The 25604-nt window shown below is 37.7% G+C and overlaps 1 protein-coding gene across 1 annotated transcript; it reads right to left on the bottom strand.

Moving 5' to 3' along the window:
• Positions 1-7568: 7568 nt before the first annotated feature.
• Positions 7569-15779, bottom strand: LOC114304218 (farnesyl pyrophosphate synthase). The gene is made up of 11 exons (XM_028249399.2): positions 15535-15779; positions 11474-11498; positions 11170-11285; positions 10504-10590; positions 10203-10408; positions 10033-10084; positions 8985-9080; positions 8775-8819; positions 8598-8687; positions 8430-8501; positions 7569-7951 (listed from the first exon to the last, which is right to left on the bottom strand). Exons 1-11 carry the CDS (start codon positions 15643-15645, stop codon positions 7823-7825), a joined length of 1029 nt encoding a protein of 342 aa, XP_028105200.1. The 5' UTR covers positions 15646-15779; the 3' UTR covers positions 7569-7822.
• Positions 15780-25604: the final 9825 nt, after the last annotated feature.

Genomic DNA, 25604 nt, shown 5'->3' with positions numbered 1-25604 from the left:
CATTGCCGCGACAGATGATGAGGTGAATGCAAGCACAATCGAGACACAACAACTTGGTGGAGTTGGCGACGCGGATTTTGCATGCCCCTCCGGAACACCCTCAGTCTGTACAAAACCACCGCCTGGTGATGTGATGACGGAATTGGGTATCACCAACCAACCTGCTCTGTCCGGTACCGCATCACAAAGGGGGAAAGAAATGGAAGCATTCAGCATAGAGCCTGCAGCCGGCATAATACCGCAACCTGGAGATTCGCCTACGGACTTGGGCATTAAAGATCAACTTGCTGAGCCCGGTGCCGAATCACCGAGGGGGGCTGAAGTGGAACCAGTCTGTACAGAACGTGCAACCGAGCAGCCGAACAACCGTGATCTCATCGACCTTCGAAACTCTCACGACCCTTCAGAATGTTGGAAGCTCTTTGTCGGGGAGATGTGGAAACTTTTTGTTGATGGAGTGTCGAACCGTTACGGCGCCGGGCTAGGTATCGTTCTTATCTCGCTGGATGGCCTAACTATTGAACACTCTATTACCCTTGGCTTCCCAGCATCCAACAATGAGGCCGAGTATGAGGCACTTTTGGCCGAGCTCAAGAGCGCAATTCAGATGCAAGCATCCGAGCTAATTGTATATAGTGACTCCCAGCTTGTGGTTAACCAAGTCTCTGGGGTTTACGAAGCAAAGGATGACAGAATGACGAAGTACCAAGCCCTGGTTAGGGACCAAATCAGGCAATTTCAAGCGATCAGGGTCCACCAGATTGGCCGAGAAGAAAATGGCTAAGCAGATGAGTTGGCAGGCCTTGCTTCCATGGTCGATAGCGCATCTCCCAACCCTCTTTTGATTGAATTCCTTCTGAGACCCAGCATTGAGGAAGCCGGGCAGACAGAAGTACTGTGCGCCGAGCTAGGTCCCTGTTGGATAGACCCTATCATCCTGTTTCTTAGAGAACGGACTCTTCCAACCGACAAAAAGGAAGCACATAAAGTGCAGGTGAAGTCAGAGCGGTTTTGGCTCTCTCCATCCGGCGCTTTATACAAAAAGTCTTTCACCGGTCCTTACTTAAAATGTGTGCACCCAAGCAGCGTGGAGACTTTCTTGTACGAAATTCACGAAGGCATCTGTGGCAGTCACATAGGAGGGAGGTCCTTGGCCTACCGAGCTATTTCACAAGGCTACTGGTGGCCATGCATGCAAGCCGACGCACAGAAATATGTTCGCAAGTGTGAAAAGTACCAGAAGTTTGCCCACCAGATCCACCAGCCGGCCAGGGAACTTCTTCTCCTCACCAGCTCTTGGCCCTTTGCGATGTGGGGGCTAGATATAGTGGGGCCGCTCCCCACCGCACCAGGTAACCGGAAGTTCTTCATCACCGCCACAGACTACTTCACCAAATGGGTTGAAGCGGAGCCTTTGGTAACAATCAAGGAGAAAGACGTAAAGCGCTTTGTCTGGCAGAATTTGGTCACGCGGTTTGGCGTCTCCAAAATTCTGATCTCTGATAACGGCACCCAGTTTGACGATCGCCTCTTCAGAGGATTTTGTGAGGATTTAAAGATTGAATTCTACAACTCTACTCCGGCTTACCCGTAGTCCAATGGTCAAGCTGAGGCATCAAACAAGACCATACTTGATGGTTTGAAGAAGCGGCTGGAGAAAGCAAAGGGAAAGTGGGCTGAGGAACTCCCCACCGTCCTTTGGGCATACCGAACAACCCCTCGACGGTCTACCGGGGAAACTCCATTTGCTTTGGCTTATGGCATGGAGGCGGTCATACCTTTGGAAGTTGGCATGCCCACACTCAGAAGCGAAAGTTTTGTGCCCGAGCTGAACGCCGAGGCCATCGCCTTGGAACTGGATCTAGTGGAAGAGCGACGGGAAAAGGCTCTCATCCACGTGGCGGCCTATCAACAAGAACTTTCAAAGAAATACAACAAGACGGTGCACCCCAGACCGTTCAAAGTTGGTGATTGGGTCTTGAGGAAGGTCATGGGCAATACCCTAGTGCCAGGAGAAGGCAAACTAGGGGCAAATTGGAAAGGACCCTACAAGATAACCGGTCTGGCGGGCAAGGAGGCATACCACTTAGAGGATCTGGATGGTAGAACAATACCCCGGCCGTGGAATGCGGCCAACCTCAAACTGTATTATTTCTAGCTTTAGCCTTCTTTTTGTGCAAGGGAATTTTTTGGCTTACACTTCAGAATGTAATTCTTTTTGTCAATATATAGAAGTGTCTTCTTTGCCTTTAGCATTTTGTTCTTTGCATTTTAAATACCCAACCGAGATGATTTATTCCGGTTGGAAGAGTGGATGACTTGTTCGACATAGGATTCCCAACCGAGATAATTTACTCCGGTTGGAAGAGTTGATGACTTGTTCAACTAGGATTCCCAACCGAGATGATTTACCCCCGGTTGGAAGCGTTGATGACATGTTCAACTTAGGATTCCCAACCGAGATGATTTATTCCGGTTGAAAGAGTTGATGACTTGTTCAACTTAGGATTCCCAACCGAAATGATTTACTCCGGTTGGAAGAGTTGAAGACTTGTGCAACTTTGAAGATCCCAGCCGAGATGATTTATTCCAGTTGGAAGAGTTGATGACTTGTTCAGCTTGGGATTTCCAATCGCGATGGTTATTCCGATTGAAAGAGTTGATGGTTTGTTCAACTCAGTTCTTTTCAACCGAGATGTTTACTCCGGTTGAAAGAATTTATGGTTTGCTCAACTTAGATGTTCTCAACCGAGATGTCTACTCCGGTTAGATTAGTTAGTTAAAGTGGTTTGCCCCGCCGAGATATCTTGTTCGGCTGAAGTTATGAGGCTTAAAAACCGCACAAACACTTAATGAAATTAAAGCTTTTTCATTGATGTAAAAGTAGTACAAAAGGAGGGGCAGAGAGCCCGATTACATATGCAAAGCAAAAAATGGAAGAAAAAGAGAACTACACCAGGGGGGAAAGATTGGAGAATTCGTCGTCAGCTGCTTCCAGGTCGACTGTAGTTCGCTCTTGGACACCGGCCTCAGTTTCTCCAGGCTGCTCCTCGCCGCTTCCCTCATTGGCATTGACCTCGGTTTCTTTGGCAAGCTCTTCATCGGCCTCAGCTTGCAACGCGCTGAAGACGTCATTGGCATAAGGCACGAGGCAGACCGGTAGGAAGGCAGCCGGGGGAGTGGCAAATACATCGGTGTCAGGACCTTGACCGAGATGTTCGCAAGCTGACTTCCAGCCCGCTTTGAAATAGATGTCTTGGGTGGCAAAGACTTACTTTTTGTAGCTGTCCTCGGCCTCCTTAAAGCCGGCGTTATTGGCATCCTCAAGCTCTTTTTTCCTTGACTTCTTAATTGCATCCAGCTCGGCCTGGAGCTCATCCCTCTCCTTCTCGGCCTCACCAAGCTGGCCGAGCAACTTGGTGTTGTCAGCATTAGCAATCTGAAGAGAGGACTTTGCTCAGCCGAGCTCGGTCTGAAGGCTTTGGACTTGGCTGGCAGTGTCGTTGGCCTTTTGCCGCAGTCGATGGATTCGCTCCATAACCAAGTGTTGCTTCTGGATGGCCTGCAAGAAGAAAATTGGATAAGTTTGGAAACCGTTCAAACACTTGTGAAAATTTGAGTGGCAGTTTGAGACTCATACCCTGGTCATGGACTTCACGGCCGACTTCACCAGCCGGGTGTCTGGAACATGGTCGCTTCCGACCACGTCGCTCGGTAGGAGAAGGGCTTTAGAGAGGTCAAAGGCAAGAAGATATTCTTTGTCTCCCTTTACGGAGGCCGTTGCCGGGATCTCCTTGCCCCGGTGCTTGAGCTGCGGTCGCCATGCTAGCGTTGGGTCTACGGTGACGGTTTGTTGCTCGGTAGTCAGCTCTTCAACCAGCTCGGCAGAAGGATCTGCGCGAGGCCTTTTCCCAGCTTGGCGGGCTTCTTGCCGAGCTTGACCGGCGGCTGGAGAAGCCAACGCCACCACGGCGCCGTTTGATTGACCGGCGGCTAGAAAACGGGTGACAACGCTCGGTATCTCGGCGGAAGTTGCAGTTATGAGGTTTTTGATGCGGCTTCTTTTTGCCATCTCCTCGGCTTCTGTCAACCGAATTAGTGAGACGTCAGGCAAAGTTGGGTCTGGAAGAGGTGATGGAGCGCGGAGAAAGTCTGTTACTTTACTCCGGCGTGGTGCCGAGTATCTGTAGGTTGGCATGTAACCGAGCAACTCGTTGCAATCCCGGTGGTTGTAACGGAGTACGGTGCGGATGGCTTCAACGTTGGGGTATTGGTAGTTGGCTTGCAAGGCTTGAATAGCTGCAGGAGAAACAAGAAAAATGGTTAAGTATAGAATAATATAGAGGAACAATTGACCGAGCAAAAGCAGACCGGCTTACATGTGGAACCGAAGTTCTTGCTTATGAACCAGCCCGGTATCTCGGCTGTTTCATAATTACCAGTCACCCAGAAGAAATCGTCATCGTACAGGTCCTTGTCCGGTGTACTGGTCACTATTTTTTCTTTGCCCAGCCTAATCTTAAGGTAATAGGCGAGACCATCACCGGTGTGCCCAAGAGTGTACTGCCGCAATATCTCGGCTAAGCCTAAGTTTGTGCCTAGCCGGTTGTTAAGTTCGTGCACACCGTTTATTATTCGGTAGGTGTTGGTGGACACTTGAGTGGGTGCAAGCCCGGTGCGGCGTAGGAACTCGGTGATCAATGGGTTGGGTGGGAAACGAAGGCCTCCTTCGACAATTGATAGCACGGTGAAGGGGCACTCCTTTCTACCCCAAGACGTTGTCTCAATTTCTGTAAGCTCAAGGTGGACATCGGCTGGGATGCCGTACTCCTCCCTAAACGCAACTAGGGCAGCCGGAGTATCTACGAGAAATCGATATTTCCCCATGAACGACCGGCTAAATTAGCTCGGCTGAGGAGGTTTGGCACTGATTGGTGATTGTTGGTTGCTCGGTCTTTGGGAGCCTCAGAAATGGTCAGGGGTCCCCTTGGACTCTGTGGGAAAAGGTTGTCAATTGTAAAAGGAAGCGTGGTCGCGCGAAACGGGCTTGACTTTAGCTCGGTCATTGATTGTGCCAAACCACCTCGGTTGTGAAGGTTAGCCAAGGAGCCCAGTCGTTCAAGCGGACCAGACATTAGCCTGGTCGATCGACCGAACCCTTTGCCTACCCCGGTTTCCACTAAGGTTGGGACAAACAGGTTATTTGCTCGGTCAGATTGGCCTTTTGGATCAAATGGAGACCTGGAGCCCGGTCCGCTCTAGATTTTCAGTGTTCTTCAAGAAAAATGAAGAACACCATTCACAGTGGGAGGTTTGGGATGGTTCTTAAGACTAATGCCCTAGAAACTATGTTTTAGTGCCCTAATGTGTGAAATATTAAAGAAGATAGCAACAAAAGAGGAGTTGAAGGGCTTACCAGTGAAGGGCAGTGACTTTTCCTTCGAGCACGAGCTCAAGAATGGTGAGAGAAGAAGGGCAGCAGCTCTGGGACGCTTGAGACGGAAGATGGTCAGTAAGAATGAAACAGAGAGAGACGGGGCACGTATATAGCCCCAATTGCCACCCAAATTCGAATTTCATGCGACGGCTGGTTGGCTGCTCGAGGACCAACGGGAGAACGCCACGTGTCCCATTGATGGCAGCGTCAGAATTGAAGTGACAAGAAGGTCAGGTGAGGCGTCGACCGAGCAAGCGAAAGAGACAGGAAGGTCAGGTGAGGCGTCGACCGAGCAAGCCGAAGAACCACAGATCGGGCAAGTTTGAATTCATGCATGTCGACTAGCCCGATTGCCGATTAGTAAATTGAGGACCGAGGAGGTGATACCCCGGTCGGAATAGGTAATCTCAGTCACGCTCCAGCGGACGGAATTAAGGGGCAATTGAGAGGGAGATTAATGATCTGAGATTGGGCCGTGGAATTAGCCGGACAGATTGGGCCGAACGAGGTTGGGCCGAGGTATTTGGCTCCGAGATTGGGCCGTGATCTTGCTTGGTAATGGCAAAGGCCTTGTGGAACCGAGCTACCTGATTTCGTTGGCACGAAGACCGGGCAGGTTAAGGTTCAGTCAGGTAAGGGTTCCACAGCTCACGCGTTGCTCGGTTGTAATACATGCGCCCTTAGCTCGGCACGACCAAGGTGATCAATCTCCATCTCGGCTTCGTTGGAATGCAGTCGAGAACGGCTAGAAATGAGCTCGGTTGGAGGAGCATTACGCCGACAAGTGCGCTTGGGCTCGAAGTGGAGTATGGCCATTGGTAGCCGAGATAACGTTGCCCGGCTGCCGAGCTCCCAGAAGAGTAGGCTGGCAATTGGGTTAGGTGATGCTCAGCAAGATTTGTGCTGACAGATGGGATAGCAGCTCCATGTGTTGAGAGACGAATGTGACTGGATTTGGGGCGCAGAAGGTATACAAGCAAGTCTGCGCCCCCCATGCTTAGACGGATGATATTTGGTGAGACATACACTAAACACAATTCTCTCCCTTCTCTCTATCTATCCCCTGGTGTGTGTTCTAACTTGACCGTCGGAGGGGTTTTCCGGCCACACACCGCCGGGTAGCTCACCGCCTTTGTATACGCAGGTGATCGGATAGAAGCGGAGCTTGTAAGAAGGGAGTACGGGCTTGCCTGAATATTTGCTCCCCGTACAATATTATTTGAAAATGGATGACGTGTATTGAGGGAAAAAAAAAATTGAATTGAGTGTAAATGTGTTATTTATTTATTTTTACTTTTTAAGAAAATAGTAAATGCTAATAAAATAACTCGTTTGATAATTGATGAAAGTAATTTTTTTTGTTATAAAGAAAGTTTATGGGAGGCTTTTAAACTTCGGTGGTACTGTACGTACTAATTAATATATCAATTAGTGTATCAATATATGTTATGACATTATTACTTCAAAATTAAGACCTCACTCTTTATACAAATTATAAATATTCAAAACCTCTAAAATTATGCCATATTATTTGTTTGTACACTAATTAGTATACCAATTGGTGATATATCATTATTATTTAAACTTTTGCATTTTGGCAAAATATAATCATATCCCTTACCAAAGGTAGAGTTTTATTGACAATAAAATGGTCTTTGCACTATTCTAAGATTTCCTTAAAAATTATATTTTCTATAAGATATACTATTTAGGCAAACCAAGCACAAAACTTATTTTGGCTTGTTTATTCAAAACATACTTTTTTAGATATAGCTAGAGAAGGCCTAAATGAGTAATGATATACCAATCAAAAAAACTTATAGAAATGTTATACAGAATGGCATATGACAGATAGTGATTTTTCATTTATTATTTTGGTCATCATTTATAAGACCAATGCTACTGTCTACTTACATTCTTACTAACAATTTTATTAGAAATATACATGTCTAAATATCATTGGATGTCTAAACATACATGTCACTGCTACATCATTCTTGTAATAAATTATGTACGAAAATTTTGGTAGTTTAGCATTTTCCGGCCCCAGTCTGATAGGAAATCAAGCAGACTACCAACTGGAGGCAACAGTTGGGCAAGCAACAAACCCATAAACACAAACAAATCGAAGTAAAACCCTTGACATGATGTAGGGGCTTGAAAAATGCATTTTATTATTGACCCCTTAAATCCCTATAAACAAAAAATATAGCAGTTCAATATACTTCTGCTGACAGGGAAGGGAGGGAGGGAGGGAGGAAAAGGAGAGATTCCGAAGCTGGAGCGAGGAAAACTGTCATGAACTACAGACAACAACTTAGGAGAATACAAAAACAAACCAAGTTGGAATTCCATCCAAAACTTGTCTCTTTTAGTGAAAAGTTCCTACTTCTGCCTCTTATATATCTTTGCCAAGAATGATTTCAGCACTGCCTGTACTGCTTTACTAGGATGAGCTTCAATGGAGTTGATTAGCTTCTCGTAACTCTTGCTCTCGTACTCCTCAAATGCACCCTATAACAAGAATGAATAACACGATTAATAATGAAATGTTGCAGTTTCGTTTCCGACATATGCATGTAACAAACACAAAATGCTCATCAATTGGATAGGCATGGCAAGTCCTCTTGCTTTCAACGTGGTAAGTGTTATAAGCTCCTTCTCCCTTTTCTACATGTTACCGAATTTCCAAACACTAAAAACATTCCTGTTTACTACAGCTTAAATGGGCTACTTATAACTTCTTTTTTAAATTTTCAAATTTGGATTATGTGTCACCATTTGTAGTAACTTCTCTGCTCACAGCTTATTTGGTAAAAATAGCTTTAAAAAAAATATATAAAATAAATAAATAAATAAAAACTGATTATCCTGAAGATGGGGGAAGGTTCTTCTAGATTCTGCTCATAGATAATCAACTTTTAGTTTAGAATAAGGTGCACCAAACAGGCCCTATGTTAAATCAGAAGAGTAAAGGCAGGATAAAAGACACCTGAAGATGGAGAGCATTATAAAGTTCCTTCACTTTTGCAACACAAGTTGGATCAGCTTTTCCATAGTTCTCCTGTAAATAAAATTAAAAAAAAAAAAAAAACCCACTTAGATGAGCAAAGCAAGTACCTGTTACAGCAAATAATAGGAGGATAATATGCTTCCTTACCTTTAAAAACTTCTTTTGTTCATCATTAGAAAGTTCCATTGCTTTCACGACCAACCAAGAACACTTGAAGTCTTCAATATCTGTCCCAATCTGATAATGCAAAAGATCAAAGTAAGCCTCTAGGTCTCCAAAAAAACAAATGAGAGATTTACAGTCAAGACAAACAGTGGAACCTACCTTTCCAATCACCTCAGGCGCACCAAAACAATCCAGGTAATCATCCTACACATATAACATTAGATAATTGATTATCAGGAAGAGAAATAGATATTCTTTGTTTGAATGCAAGAAGACATAAGAGGAAGAATGAGAAATTTCAAATCTCATAGCAGTATGGTGGTCGAGTTGCTTTCAAGGAAAAAACCATCCTATGCAAAAAGAACTTGCCTGCACTTGAAAATAGGTTCCCATTTCAATAAGTACATTCTTTACATCATTATGATTTTCCAGATCCTCGCCTGACATAAGCAGTGCACATGCCACCTGGGTTCACATGGTAACAAGAAGCAAATTAAACTCACATAGATTCACTAAACCCTGTTGTAGACTTGGATCAGAAGAAGCAGGAAACTTCGAATTAAAGATGCCCCCAAAAAAAAAACTTGATATGTTTCCAGGAAACATGGAACTATAAGGCAAAGGTCTAAGGTCTAGGCTTTGTAGATGAGGCATTAACTTTGCTTGTCAATCATTTATCAAACTTGAAAATACTTTTTAAGCATTGAAAGCAAAACAAGATGTGACTCTCAATAGGAACATATCATTCTTGAAAACATGGCCATTAATAGTAGACTACGCAGCACAGACACAGAGACAGATAGGTAAATTTTCAAAAAATACAGGACATGATATGTTAGGGACACATTCAAAAAATATAATTTTATATATTTATTATAAGTCATATTTTTAAATATTTAATATGTATTTATGTCAAATATTTAATTTTATCAACTTTAGATATGTAATTTTAGTAAAAAAAATTAAAAATTTTATTTAAAAAAAAAAAAAAAAAATTTCTCAGCGTGTCCTTAACATGTCCTCCGCGTGTCCCTAGCGTGTTTGTAGCGTGCCCCTGCGCGTCCTCAGCGTGTCCGTAATGTGTCACAAGTGTCCCAGAGTGTCCAACACGTGTCTAGAGCGTATCCGGTGCGTGTTTGTGTCCAACATGTGTCAGACACTCATACATAGCTTCCGGAGTGGTGTCGGGGCTTCACAAATAGTAGAAATCCCAAATGTGGAGCAGTGCCGTTGTAAAAAATGTAAAGAGATGTATCACTATTTTCAATTTTCAAGACAATGAAGAGTCCCATATTTATATGTGAGGTATTTTGAATTGAGAACTTTGTTAAGGCAAAGATAACTAGCACAAACATGAACCATCCTTCATAGAACAACATGAGTTATGAGTGCGATACGAAAAATAATTTTTACTCACTGGCAGGTAAAATGAGTAGTAAGCGGTTTTGTACTGAACAATCCGATGGTGTCTGCATTAAAACAAAATCATTTGTGCAATTATTAAAATACAAATATGGACATCTTTTCAGGTTGAAAATCAAGTTAGAAAAATAAAATAAAATAAAATAAATTAGAATTATCACTTACAGAGAAATTGAATACTTCGATAAATCTTTCTCTCCTTCTAGTGTGGTGATCAAATCTATCATCTGTCCACAAGCTGTCTGAAATTCTACCTCATTGAATAAATCCAGCAGATCCACATAATAAGGCTTTCCTTTGAAATGCTTTTTGAGAATTCTAGGGATATGGTTGCGGAGAATTACGCCATCATTGGCAGCAATCAAACCAATCTACAACAAAAATTTCATTAGTTCAAAACTCGGTCCAATCAAAATAACAATCATAAGCATGTTAGTTAGGCAATAAATAAAAGAGGATCACACACCTTTGGCAGTTTGTACCAACATGGTTGACCTCGGCGTGTCTGAGAGTTATCCATAATATCATCAAGAACAAGAAAATATGCTTGGAGCTGCAAGAATCATTGTCAAGAAGTGTTCAAATTACCATGCAACGTAATACTAAAAAATATTGAATTGAAAAAAGACAAAAAAATGCAAGATTGACCACAAACAGTAAGAAGCATGGACACGGACACGTGACACAACACGGACACACAGACACGTAAATTTTTTAAAAAATGCAGAACACGACACGTTGAGGACACATTCAAAACATATATTTTTATATTTTTATTATATGTATATTTTAAAATATTAAAAATGTATTTTATGTCAAATATTTAATTTTATCACATTTATCAACCTTAGGTATGCTATCTTAGTAAAAAAATTAAAAAATTTAATTTTTTTTGAAAAAAATAGTACTGAACATGTCCCTAACATGTCCTCAGCATCGTGTCCTCAATGTGTCCCTTGCGTGTCCTCAAGTGTCTCAGCGTGTCCGCAATGTGTCCAACTCTTTCTAGCGTGTCCGACACGTGTCCGGAGCATGTCCAGCAGTTGTCCGTGTCCGACACGTGTCGGACACCTGTACACGACCTCCAGAGAGGTTTCCGTGCTTCATAGGTGAAGATGCTATAAAGCCATACCCATTCAATGCACCACCCAAGGGCACATGCAAGAAAAATTTCATCATCGGTTAATTCCTTTCCTTCTTTCAGCAACTTATAGCTGTCAATAACAGAGAGGCCTCGGTTCAGCTTTCCTGCAGACAAAACAAATCACTGTGAGCTGTAAAACTAATACAATAAATACCTAATAAATATCTTATATGTAATCATCTTAAATTATATTTGTTCTCCTTCCATGGAATGCAAATTCTTGCACAAACAGATCATCAAAATGAAGTAGAAAATCTCTTAATATAAAATGATGTAATTATTTTGTTCTCACCTCCAGGGACATTGTAGTCTAGCATCTGCAACAAAAAGGGGGCACAGAATGATGGTTAGGATACAGAAATGAGAGTAACTTAATGAAAGGGTAAAGAAACAATAGATTTCAAAGAGAAAAAGGATTAAAAACTTACAAGGATTAAATGCATTAGACAATACATAAATAAGTACACAAATAGATACAACTGTTAACTTCAAAGTTCAATTAAATTTGTTTAAGGCATTCATATAAGAAGGTTCATAAGGTGCGTTGTAAATTATTAATTCCCTATGATTGTGAATGCTCACACACACGCAAACATCCAAGAAATTTATCAAAGCGAATGTAAATTCATACACTCGTGTGCGTGCACACATCAACAATCTATCCGAGTAAACGTGGGACATTTTGGTTGCTGCCCTTAAAGGGGCCCAAACATATAATCAGGGAATCTCATTCTTGCATCCACACAACTAAATTGACCACTACCTATGAAGTATGGACTCGGACACGTTACATAACACGGATATGCTGACATGACAATTTTCAAAAAATGCAAGACTCGACACGTGGGGGATACATACAAAATATATAATTTTATATATTTATTATATGTCATATGTAAGAATATGTCATTCAAAGATAATAATAAAAAAAAATGCAATATAACACTGTTTTATAAATTTACATTGTTTTGTTTCATTATGGTTTCCTAAGTAATTTATTTCAAACTTATAATTAGTTTCATGTGTGTCTGATCGATGGACACGTGTATTTAAGCAATAAAAACGTGTATCCTCCAAGTGTCCGAAGAGTGTCCGTGTTTAAAAAACTTTCCAAAAAATAGAACATGTTTTCGACACGGATACACCACGGATATGCCACCTTCTTAGAAGTGTCCGTGCTTCTTAGACCATAACAAATGAAAATTTCGATACTGGTTTTACGTGGCAACAAGACAATTCCCAAATTTCCATTTTACAAGCATCTCCTCAAGCTAACAATTCGTCACAGTAGACAAAATTTCATAAGCAACTCAAAGATTTTTTGTTTGTTGAACTAGGCATTTAACGTAACGTAACGTAACAAATTCATAACATTTAACGTTTTTTGTTTGTTGAGTTGGGCATTTAACATAACGTAATGTAATAAATTCATCACGGTAACGGTTTTTGTTTATTGAGCTGGGCGTTAAATGTACACATCAATATCATATAATGAATTCACACTATAGTAGTATCAAGTGCTCTCATGATATGAAAAAAATTCACAAATCCATGTTTCGAGAAGTGTCCAACGAGTTTTGGTGGTCTAACACAGACACGACACCGATACGCCACAAATATTCCACCTTCTTAGAAGTGTCCGTGCTTCTTAAACCACAACAAATGAAAATTTCTATACTGGTTTTACATGGCAACAAGACAATTGCCAAATTTCCAATTTACAAGCATCTCCTCGAGCTAACAATTCATCACAGTAGTTAAATTTTCATAGGCAGCTCAAAGATTTTTTGTTTGTTGAGCTGAGCATTTAACGGAATGTAACGTTTTTTATTTGTTGAGCTAGGCATTAAATGTCCACATCAATATCATATAATGAATTCACACTATAGTAGTATCAAGTGCTCTCATGATATTAAAAATAAAATAAAAAATCATAAATCCTTGTTTTGAGGAGTGTCCAACTAGTTTTGGTGGTCTAACATGGACACGCCACGGATATGCCACGTTTTTAGAAGTGTCCATTCTTAGACCACAACAAATGAAAATTTCTATATAGGTTTTACGTAGCAACAAGGCAATTGCCAAATTTCCAATTTACAAGCATCTCCTCAAGCTAACAATTCGTCACAGTAGACAAATTTTCATAGGCAACTTAAAGATTTTTTGCTTGTTAAGCTGGGCATTAAATGTCCACATCAATATCATATAATGAATTCACACTATATTAGTATCAAGTGCTCACGTGATGTTAAAAAAAAATCACCCGTCCATGTTTCTAAAAAAATCACAACCAATAAAAATTATATGTCGATTAATACGAGATTGATGATTGTGGTTGAAATTTGAAACATATTAGGAAATAAGATATTGCCCCAAATGAATCGTAATGATGACTCACCAGATTTGGCAGAAATTATTTAGTAGGTTAGATCTGTCCACCATTTCCTTATAATATGTTTTTTGAGCTAATGAATCATAATGATAAACTCAAAGATTTTTTGTTTGTTAAGTTGGGCGTTACATGTATTGTTTTTTATTTGTTGAGCTGGGCATTAAATGTCCACATCAATATCATATAATGAATTCACACTATAGTAGTATCAAGTGCTCTCATGATGTGAAAAAAAAATCAGAAATCCATGTTTCGAGGAGTGTCTAACAAGTTTTGGTGGTCTAACACGGACACGCCACAGATTTGCCACCTTCTTAGAAGTGTTTGTGCTTCTTAGACCACAACAAACGAAAATTTCTATACTTGTTTTATGTGGCAACAAGACAATCGCCAAATATCCATTTTACAAGCATCTCCTCAAGCTAACAATTCATCAAAGTAGACATATTTTCATACGCAACTCAAAGATTTTTTGTTTGTTGAGCTGGACATTTAACGCAGTGTGACAAATTCATCACAGTAACGTTTTTTTGTTTGTCGAGCTAGGCATTAAATGTCCACATCAATATCATATAATGAATTCACACTATCATAGTATCAAGTACTCTCATGATGTTAAAAAAAATCACAAATCCATGCTTCTCCAGAATAAACTAGGCGAGAAAAGAAAATAAATGATTGTGGTTTCTCAATAATAATTTGTTTGGATGAGCAGAAAAGAAAAGAGAATAGAAGTACCTTCTCATTTTCTTTGCTTTGAATTTAGACTGACAATTTAGGTATTACAAAAATTTCATATTCAGCAGATGCTGTTTCTTACCAATTTTATGAGAAATGGGAGTGTTTTCTTTTTCTCCATCTCTCCCTTTCACAAAATTTCTCATCTCATCAATCATCCAAACAAGTGATAATTGGTCCTTTTTTCTCTTATTCTTTCCTTTTCTCACCAAACCCCTCAATCAAAACGCACTGTAAAATTTCATGAATCTGTCATTCTACTCTCTATTACTCCACCACAATATTTATTTACTGCAATATTTATTTACTTTTTGGTAAAATTATCAGATGCAGCGAACAATTTGTGACAAATTTTCATAGGCAACTCAAAGTTTTCCTTTCTACCAACCCCAATCACCCACCTATTTCCCCACTTCTTTTCAGGGTAAAGTACAATAAACCCATAAAGTTTTGCTTGTTGACCTGACTATTTAAGTTTGAGGAGACATTAAAATGTCCATTTCAATATCATATACTGGATTCAAACTATAGTAGTATCACGTGCTCTCATGATGTATTAAAAAAATAAAAAATAAAAAAAAATCACAAATCTATGCTTTTCAATAATAAATTTCATTATAAACTGGATTCAAACTATAGTAGTGTCACTTGTTCTCATGATTTAAAAAATATTTTTTAAAAAAAACTCACAAATCCATGCTTTTTCAAGTAATAAATTTCATTATATACTGGATTCAAACTACACTAGTATCAAGTCATCTCATGATGTAAAAAAAAAAATTAAAAATTCACAAATCTATGGTTTTCAAGAACAAATTTGACGTTTCATTCATTCTACTATATTTCAATCTACAGCAATTTTTTTAATGATTTATTTTGGTGAAATCAAAGTACTCATCTTTCTAATTAGATCATTGACTTTCAATCACAACAATTAAAAACCCAAAAAAACATACATAACACAAAAGCTCAATTGAACCAAAAAAAAAACATAGAAATCCCCCTAAACTTTAGCATTAAGAATCTTTTCAAACAAACCATGTCCATTTTTTTATATAAAAAAACCCAACAAACAAGTGAAAGATATAATTGGAAAAGACTGAAAACAAAAAGGTAATTTAACAAGATTAATGCATTTATGCTACCAAAATAAACATAAAAATGAAAAATAAAGAGAGAGAGGGAGAGAGAGAGAGAGAGAGAGATTTGTTTATAGTTCATACTCGGTCGACCCATTGACGAGAATCATCGGTGAACTCGAAAGCAGGGTCATTGAGAAGCTCCGATTTCAGGGAAGTGTACACTTCCAGGAATTTCGACTTTAGATCGCTCATTGTTTTCACAGAGAGACAGAGAGATTGGATGGCGAATCCTGGTCGTCCGTTTGAGTTTGATGGGAAGAGAGAGAGTGTGTGGAGCCAATGGAGGGAGAGAGAAGTGTCCTTTATAGAGGGGGAAGATGGTTGAAAACGACGCCGTCTCTATTGGAATCTGTTAATATAAACGGTCTGCTCACCTCCCTCATGGACCTCATGTCTCCTGGGTAATTATTCCCTACTATCGCAGCCATCCTCATTAATCAACCACAACAAATTTTATGAGAAATTTTTATATGCCGATAGGATATCACGTGCCACTATTTTTTACTAATCACAAATATATATATATCCCCTATTATTTCTTAAGTACCCAACATAATTATAGTAAATCCTACTGTTAAAATTAATCACAATAGTAAAAGATACCATATGCATATATCATATTCGCATACAAAAATTACTCAAATTTTAGAATAAATTACAAAGAAAAATGCTAGCGATATCAACAAAATTACCAAGAAATGTATCAAATCACTCACATGGGTGTGAGACTCACATCTATGTGAGTGTTTGATAAATTTTTTGATAAAAAATTTGGTGTCTTTAGTATTGTTGAATTACAAATATATTTTTTGAGATTTGTTGAAAATATGACTTGCCTTGTGTGATTTTGAAAATTAAAAATACCCTCTTATGGTAATTTTTTATTTAATAGAATTAACAGAAAAAAAATAAAATCCTTAACTATTCTTCTATGTAATAATAAAATGGGTCTGGCTTTGGTCCAGTCCACCATCGGACTGAACCGTGCTGTTGGGCCTGTGGGGACCCACCACGGGTCCCGTTTTGAAAATACGAACCGTTCAATGTATAGAACTCATCGAGTACTATATGCCTGTGAAAAATCACGTTGATCGGATATCGATAGCTATGTGATCAAAACAGTTTTTTATCAACCGTTAATTTATTCACCGTCCATTTTTTTTATACAAAACTGATTTGATCACATAGCTATCGATATCCGATCAACATGATTTTTCACAGGCATATAGTACTCGGCGATTTCTACACATTGAAACGGTTCAGATTTTCAAAACGGGACCTGTGGTGGGCCCCCACGGGCCCAACAGCACGGTCCAGTCCGATGGCGGACTGAACCAAAGCCAGACCCTAATAAAATCAGCAATGCTAGAGACACCAAGAGATTATCAACAGTTTTACCAAATGTCTTGCATGGGTATAGACACACCCATGCAAGATATTTGGTAGAAATTTTGATAAATTCCTTGAGGTCCTTTTCTAATAAAATTACTTGGATTATTAATTGAAATATATTCATGACATCATTAAAAATAATTAATTAATTTGATGATTTATTAATAAAAAAAAGTTATTTGTTATACAATTAAAAACTTGAAAAGACAGAATATAATTTTTAAAACTATAAGGGACAACTTGTATTTTAAGTAAATTTCAAGAGGTGTATTTATAATTTACTCAAAAATTTATATATACAAAATAGAGAATCACTCACTTAATATATATTTATTGTTATTTCTTTTAGTAAAAAAATAGTTCATGACAACATTATATGATAGTTTGAAATTATTTAATAAATTTTCATGTGTATCTGTTGTAAGATTTTTTATTTTTTAGTGTTTTGGAACATTTTTCAATTTTTAAATTACACTTTGCACTTTTATAAATTATATCAAATTACATTCTAGCTCTTGCATTTCAATTGTGATATTCAAATATTGATATATATTAGTCAAAAAGTTACTAAATTAACTAAAAAGCCAATAATCCAAACCAAAATGTCAAAAGATTCTCTTTTCTCTCTACTTTTTACATATATTTTCGTAAAAAGTCAAAAAATCATCCCAAACTTACTAACTTTTTTTAGCTCATATTTTAACCAAATAACTAAAAAATTATTAAATTAACTTGTTCCCAAACAAGATCAAATTGACAAAACTCATCACTTGTCACTATAAAAATTAACCCACCCATTGTGCAATGACAATTTTTCGTTAGTTTTTATAATGGATCTAGACACAGAAAATATTGACATTTGACTGAAAAGTGTAGAGATCTCCTTTTGTTTTTTAATAATCGATTTTTTTTAATTTATTTAAATTATTTCTATTTTATAAGTTGTAAGTAGAAATTATATCAAACAAAAACAAAAAATAAAATAAAATAAATGTAATAAGCCATAAGTTGCACCAAACACTCACCAAGCTCATGGTGTGGGAATTGCAAATTTGCCATTAAAATGGTGTAAAATTAGGATTTTCTTCCTCTCTTCCTCACTTTTCTTGTTTTTATTTTAATTATTTTTGTGGTCCTAATGACTCTAAACATGGTCAAATTTGCAACATTTTTGCTTTCTCTGCTGCTTAAGAATCATAAAATTTCTCCAAGTATTTTGGCCTTTTTAAAAGTCATAACTATATTATTTGTGGATGGCCATTCGGATATAAAATTCAAAATCTCACAATAAAAAATTGGCATTCTTTTTTTAATTGACACACTTTTTTGACCTTTTGGATGTGGTGTTTAAGTAAACCCATTGCTTTTATTTTGCCAACTATTCAACTTCCATTATATATAATTTAGCAAAATAAAAATTATAAAATAATTTTTTATTATTAGTAATTTACTCAAGACAATGATAGTTTTATTAAGATTACTGCATTTATGTAAATATTAATGAAGTAAATATTTTGTGCGCATTGCACATCTTAGTCTTATGCTTTTCTTTGATGTTGGATTTATCAACAAAATTGAAAAGGAAAAAAAAAACATACCAAAAGAAAATGAATTTAAAGAAATTGATTTATATATATTTTTGATTGAATTAGGAAAATGAGAAGAAAATAAATATGTATTTATATTTTAAAAAATCATTTATTTGTCTAGTTGCCTATAAAAAATAAATACATATAAGTAATTTCATTTTCCATTCATTCTTTTCTTAATAAGATCTCTTTTGGGAAGTGGTTTATAAGTCAACTTTTTGACTTATTTGAGTCATATCAACTTTTTACTTTTTATACGTCTTTTCATAATAAATAAATTTATTTAGCACTTCCCAAAATAATCCTAAATTTTAGTATCATTAATAACCGAATAATTAAGATTTGGGATGGCTGCTGTACGGCGGTGCACAACGTCACTGTTGTTAGTGGCGAAGCCACAAAGGGTCCAGGGGAGTCACGTGCCCCCTTGGGTTTTGGAATAATTATTTTTTATTTTATTTTATTTTTTTTTGTAAGCATAAAGAAGATATTTTAAAGGAAAATTTACCCATAAGTCCTAATTTCTGAAAAGTTGAACCATTTAGTCCTAAAAGTTTTCTTATGCTCCATTTAGTCCCATTTGCACATCAATCTAATGTTTGAAACATTAATCTGATGTTCGAAATCTAATGTTCGAAACATTAATCTGATGTTTGAAATCTAATGTTCGAAACATTAATCTAATGTTTAAAACATTGTAATGGGACCTTTCAGTTTATAAAAAAACTTTTAGGACTAAACAGTATATAAGTTATTAATTTGGGATTTATTGGTGCATCCCCTTATTTTAAATAAAAAAATTATAAAATATTATTTAGAGTGAAATATCAATTAGTGTGTTTGGTTTTAGTTTTCTGAATTCAGCTTTTTGAAAACTGAATTTTTAATTTTTTGTGTTTTTTTTGTTTTTAGTAAATATTTTTTAAATTTTAAGTATTTTTTTTACTTTTTTAGATGCACCTTACTCATATGTATTTAAAATAGTAAAATATTTTAAAAAAATAATAAATACATAAAAATACGAAAATGTACTAAATTTTCATATTTTTTTTATATTTTTTGGTATTTAGTATATTTTTTAAAGATTTTTTTCACAAATATTATACTTTTTAAGTGCATTTATGTTAGATGTGTCTAAAAATTAAAAAAAAAGATGCTTAAAATATTAAAAAAGTTCATTTAAAATATTAAAATACGAAAAATAAAAAAATAAAATTTTTTAAAAACTGGAACCAAACAAGCTGAATATGACATTTTTAAAATTATGAGAATAATAATGGTTGTTTTCTTATTAAAAATAAAGATATTACGATAAGTCATATTATTATTTATGAAAATTTTAATACTATGGTGATATCTATCATTATTGACATATAATTATAATTAATCTCAATGAATATATGAAATTTATTAAATTGTTAGTTGCATTTGACATGTGTGATTCATCCTCTATGTATTTATTTACTATTGATTGGTGACATCATATGTTAATGATGACGTGATATTATTATTATATTAAATTTTTACTGAAATTTCGTATAAAAAATTACTTTATCATTATATAATTTATTTTAACACTTATATCCATGACCTTTTATATATATATATATATATATATATATATATATATATATATATATATATATATATTGTCCATAATATACTAGTTACAAATAATATAAATTTTTATTGATAAATCTCATTTAGAAGTGTTTTAACTCAAGAAGTTCATGAAGGAATTTTTTAACCCATTTAGTCCTATGTATGTATAGTTTTATTCCATAAAATCATTTTTCTTGATTTACACTATTTTGTTGGACACTTATGCCCTTATATTTAATTTTAATACCCTTATATATATTTTTTGAACAGTTAGCAATTTTATGATGTGAACATTCATATTTTAAAATTCACATTGGTAGGAATGTAAAATTGGCCCGTGGGCGGCCCGAAACCTGCCCGCGAGCTGGGGCGGGCCCGACCCGTTGACAATGTGAATATTCACATTGACATGTTAACATTCACATTAATAGGAGTGTAAAATTGGCCCGCGTCCTGTGGCGGCGCGAAACCCGCCGACGGCCCATGGACGGCCCGGGCGGGCCCGATCCAGCCCGTTGACAATGTGAATATTCACATTGACATGTTAACATCTACATTGATAAGAGTATAAAATTGGCCCGCGGCCCATGGGCGCCCAAAAGCCCCTCCCGCGGGCCTGGCCCGGCCTGTTGACAATGTGAATATTCACATTGACATGTTAACATTCACATTGATAGGAGTGTAAAATTAGCTCACGTCCTATGGCTGCCCGAAACCTACCCACGGCCCGTGGGCGGCCCGGGGCGGGCCCGGCCCAGCCTGTTAACAATGTGAATATTCACATTGACATATTAACATTCACATTGATAAGAGTATAAAATTAGGCAGCGGCCCAGGGCGGGCCCGACTCGGCCCGTTGACAATGTGAATATTCACATTGACATGTTAACATTCACATTGATAAGAGTGTAAAATTGGCCCGCAGCCCGTGAGCGGCCCGACCCGTGACATTGTGAATATTCACATTGACATGTTAACATTAACATTGATAGGAGTGTAAAATTTGCCCGCTGCTCGAAGCTTGCCCGCGGCCCGAGGTAGGCCTAGCTCGGCCCGTTGACAATGTGAATATTCACATTGACATGTTAACATGCACATTGATAGGAATATAGAATTGGCCCGCGGCTCGTGGGCTGCCTGAAGCCTTCCCACGACCCGGGGGAGACTCGTTTGGGTCCGGGCCCGAGCCGGTGGGTCAAGCCTCGGGTCGGGCCGATGGGCCTCGGCCGAGCCTCAGGTTTGGGTTGGGCTTAGGCAGGCCTGATCATTTTTTTTTAATTCTTTTTAATTTTTTCTACCAAAATTTTATTATTTTCCACAAAAAAAGACACTAGGCCTCAGCGCAGGCCGGGCCTCGGACCGAGCCTTGAATGGGCCTTAACCGGGCCGATGGGTCGGGCCGGGCTTCAAAGTGATGGCCCAGGCCCTAGCCTAAGGTCTCGGACTAGGCTCAAGCCCGGGCCCAAACGAGTCTTTCCCGAGCCATAGGTGGGCTTCGGGCAGCCTACGTTCTTTTTGACTATTCCATTAAGTCGTATTTGAGGTAAGAAGACTAAAATACCATTTTCATCTACTTATATTCTATTTAGTCCACATTATTTTCTTATATTTCAATAAGTCCTATGGGAGACATAATTACCAAAATACCTATAATGTAAATGTTCACATCGTCAATGTGAATGTTCATATCATCAATGGGTAGAGGCCCGGGCTGGCCCATATCGAGCCTCGTGGGTGTCCGAAAAAATCTGGGTCGGTCTGGCGCGGCCCACGGGCCAAAAAATTAGGCCCAGACCCTAGCCCTAGCACAAGGGTATTCGGGCTTTGGACGGGCCAATTGATCGAGCCTCGGGTCGGGCCGGTGGGCTTGGGCCTAGCCTCAAGCTTAGGTCGGGCTTGGGCGGGCCTGGCAATTTTTTTTTAATTCTTTTTAATTTTTTCTACCAAAATTTTATTATTTTCCACAAAAAAAGATATTGCGCCTCGGGCTAAGCCTCGGACCGAGCCTTGAATGGGCCTTAAGCGGGCTGATGGACCAGGCCAGGCTTCAAAGTGATAGTCTAGGCCCTAGCCTAGGGTCTCGGACATGCTCAGACCCGGACCCAAATGAGTCTGTCCCGGGCCGTGGGCGGGCTTCGGGCAGCCCACGGGCCGCGGGCCAATTCTACATTCCTATCAATGTGCATATTAACATGTCAATGTGAATATTCACATTGTCAACGAGCCGGGCCGGGCTTACCCCGGGCCGCGGGCAAGCTTCGGGCAGCGGGCAAATTTTACACTCCTATCAATGTTAATGTTAACATGTCAATGTGAATATTCACATTGTCACGGGTCGGACCAAGCCCGCCTCGGGCTGCGGTCGTGTTTTGGGCCGCCCACGGGCTTACACTCTTATCAATGTGAATGTTAACATGTCAATGTGAATGTTAACATTGTCAACGGGTCGGGTCAAGCCCGTTGGCCAATTTTGTACTCTTATCAATGTGAATGTTAACATGTCAATGTGAATATTCACATTGTCAACAGGCCGGGCCGAGCCCGTCCCGGGCCGTGGGCGGGTTTCGGGCAGCCACGAGGCGCGGGCTAATTTTACACTCCTATCAATGTGAATGTTAAGATGTCAATGTGAATATTCACATTGTCAATGGGCCGAACCGGGCCCGCCCCGGGCCACGGGCGGACTTTTGGCCGCCCATAGACCGCGGACCAATTTTGTACTCTTATCAATGTGGATGTTAATATGTCAATGTGAATATTTACATTGTCAACGGGCCGGACCAGGCCCGCCCCGGGCCGCCCATGAGCCGCAGACGGGTTTTGCGCCGCCACAGGACGCGGGCCAATTTTACACTCCTATTAATGTGAATGTTAACATGTCAATGTGAATATTCACATTGTCAACGGGCCGAGCCAACCCCAAACCTACTCAAATTTTTCTAGGCACCCACGAGGATCGACATGGGCCGGGCCTCTACACATTGACGATATGAACATTCACATTAACGGTGTGAACATTCACATTAGAAGTATTTTGGTAATTATGTCACCCATAGGACTTATTGAAACATAAGAAAATAATGTGAACTAAATGGAACATAAGTAGATGAAAAGGGTATTTTGGTCTTCTTATCTCAAATAAGACCTAATGGAATAGTCAAAAAGAATATGGATTAGATGGAATAAAACTCTTAGAAAGTGAATTTATCAAAAAAGCTCCCTATATATATATATTTATCTTTCTTGAAGTCAATCGTAAAAATTCATGTGAAATATTTTTTGTAAATTTTTTCAATGTTATAATTAAGTCCCCCCTCTAATTTAATTTCTTGGCTTCGCCATTGACTGTTGTGCAGCCAAATGGGTCCATTTCAATAATCCGAACCGTTCACATTTTAGAATACCTTAAGTAGAACATACCTGTAAAAAATCAAATTAATCGAATATTGTTTATCCTTTTATCCACTTACATTTGTATCTACAAAAATAAATAACAATTGTGATTTAAAGTATTAAAATGAATACAAATATGAGTGGATGAAAGGGTAAATGATATCTAATTAACTTGATTTTTTACAAGTATTTCTACATGTATTTTAAAATATAAACGATTTAAATTATCAAAATGAATCCTAAAATGAACTTATTTAACTGCACAATAGTAGCATCTGTGCACACCTCAAATCCAAATGAGTAACTTTGACAGCTAGCTTGTGCCTTGAACAGTTAGATGTTAAAATTATATTTTTGACCCAATGTTTAAGAATTTTTTGATCCTTGACTTTCCTTTTTTTTTTCTCTTTCTTTTTTTTTAATAGTAAAAGGCGTGATTACGAATGCAAAAATCGAGTATAAAATCAGACGCATAATATATGCAAATAAACAAACAAGATTTTTTAGCAGTGCCCTCACCAATGAATGTTATAAAATATTATTTATTTATATAAATTTTATGTTTCTTTATGTGTTTAATTTCTGCGTTGATAGCATAACGTTCAATTGTTCAAAAATAGCCAAAATTTTGAATCATAGACTCGGGGTGTTAATTATTTAATTCAGTTTTTGCAGTTCACAGATCATCGATGAATTGAAAATTGGTTGAGAGACCACATGACTAATTGATAACTCCAAGAACAGTCCCACTATTTTTGAATTTATTAATTCTCACCTACCCAAGCAAGAATCCAAAATGCTTCGGAGAAATTCAAACTCTCATCAAAATATCAGTAAAACAAGCCTGCTATATTATATTCAGCCTCCGTTTGGGAAGTGGGTTGGCTTTTTGGCTTTTTGGCTTTTTTAGCTATTTTAGCCTGGGCTAAAAAGTTTGGTTTGGGAAGAGCTTTTTAGCTTTTTGGCTTTTTTGATTTTTTTTGTGAGAGAAGAGTGTAATGATTATGGGTTGGATGTGATGTTTTGTTTGTTGTGGCTAAAATAGCCTGTTTTATCTTTTGTGGCTATTTTAGCCCCAACCCAACTTGCCAAACACCACCTCACTTTCTTTAATAGAATAAATAAGTAGGGTAGAATATATAAAGAGAAATATTATTTATATAGAAAATTGGTACATATAGGGCGTGTTTGATTGGGGAGATTGGAGGGGGGACTATCCACTATTTGGATTACAATCCAAATAGTGTTCCTTATCCGTCGTTTGATTTTTTTTTAGTCCGCCGGACATGGAGTCCGGCCGGACTCCATGTCCCCCATATGGGGGACTATTGTGTCCTAGGGAGGTGGGATAGAATGTGGGGGACTATTCACTGTTGGGATTAAATGCGAAAATGACCATTTTGACCCTCTACTATTTAATTATGTATTATATTTAATAAAATTCAATAAAATTTAAATGTCTCAATTTAAAAATAAAATAATTTTATTTAACTTTTTATTGATGTTTTATTTATTTAAATTTTTAAAATAATTTTTTATAGATATTTTATTGATGTTTTATTTTAAAATTTTGTTTATAATTTATTTAATTTCATTATTTAAATTTTAATATGTGTTTTATTTAAAATTTATTTAAAATTTTAATTAAAAAAATAATATAAATTTTTTATACAGGTTATACAGTATTTTATTAAATCAAATTTAGTGGTTATTTATTTATTTAATTGTGTAAAAAAATAAATTTATTTAATTGTGTAAATAAACAAACACAGTAAAGTTTTGCATGTAAAAAAAATAATGATTTGTTATACAGTAATGATTTAAAACAAATTTTATTGATATTTTATTTATTTATTTATTTTATTTAAAAAAAACGAATTTATTTAATTAAAAATAATTAAAATATTAAAGATATGTTTAATATTGCTATTACTTAGTAAACAATTGAAAAGGGTAAAATAGTCTTTTGTTCATTTATCCTATCCAGTCCGTCCAACCAAACGTTGGATTCACTGAAAATAGTCCTATCCAGACATCTAATCCCATGAAAAAACAAACACAAGATACATATCCAATCCGACCAAATAGTTCGGGGGATTCACAGTCTCAGGACTCAAGTCCGATGAATTCTAATCCCCCATTTTCCAGTCCGTCCAATCAAACACACCCATAATA

Source organism: Camellia sinensis, chromosome 7 (assembly GCF_055761805.1).
Source record: "Camellia sinensis isolate YWXY chromosome 7, ASM5576180v1, whole genome shotgun sequence".
NCBI lineage: Eukaryota > Viridiplantae > Streptophyta > Magnoliopsida > Ericales > Theaceae > Camellia > Camellia sinensis.
The sequence above is the reverse complement of the archived record's forward strand: the minus strand, read 5'-3'. Positions and strand labels throughout refer to the sequence as shown.

What these genes read in the sequence shown, in the direction of transcription:
- LOC114304218 (XM_028249399.2), bottom strand. Translation starts at nt 15,645, where the DNA reads ATGAGCGATCTAAAGTCGAAATTCCTGGAAGTGTACACTTCCCTGAAA. An exon ending in AGACTACAATGTCCCTGGAG is followed by an intron (nt 11,286 to 11,473) that starts GTGAGAACAAAA and finishes TTTTGTCTGCAG; the next exon opens with GAAAGCTGAACCGAGGCCTC. An exon ending in AACAAAAGAAGTTTTTAAAG is followed by an intron (nt 8,502 to 8,597) that starts GTAAGGAAGCAT and finishes TTTTATTTACAG; the next exon opens with GAGAACTATGGAAAAGCTGA.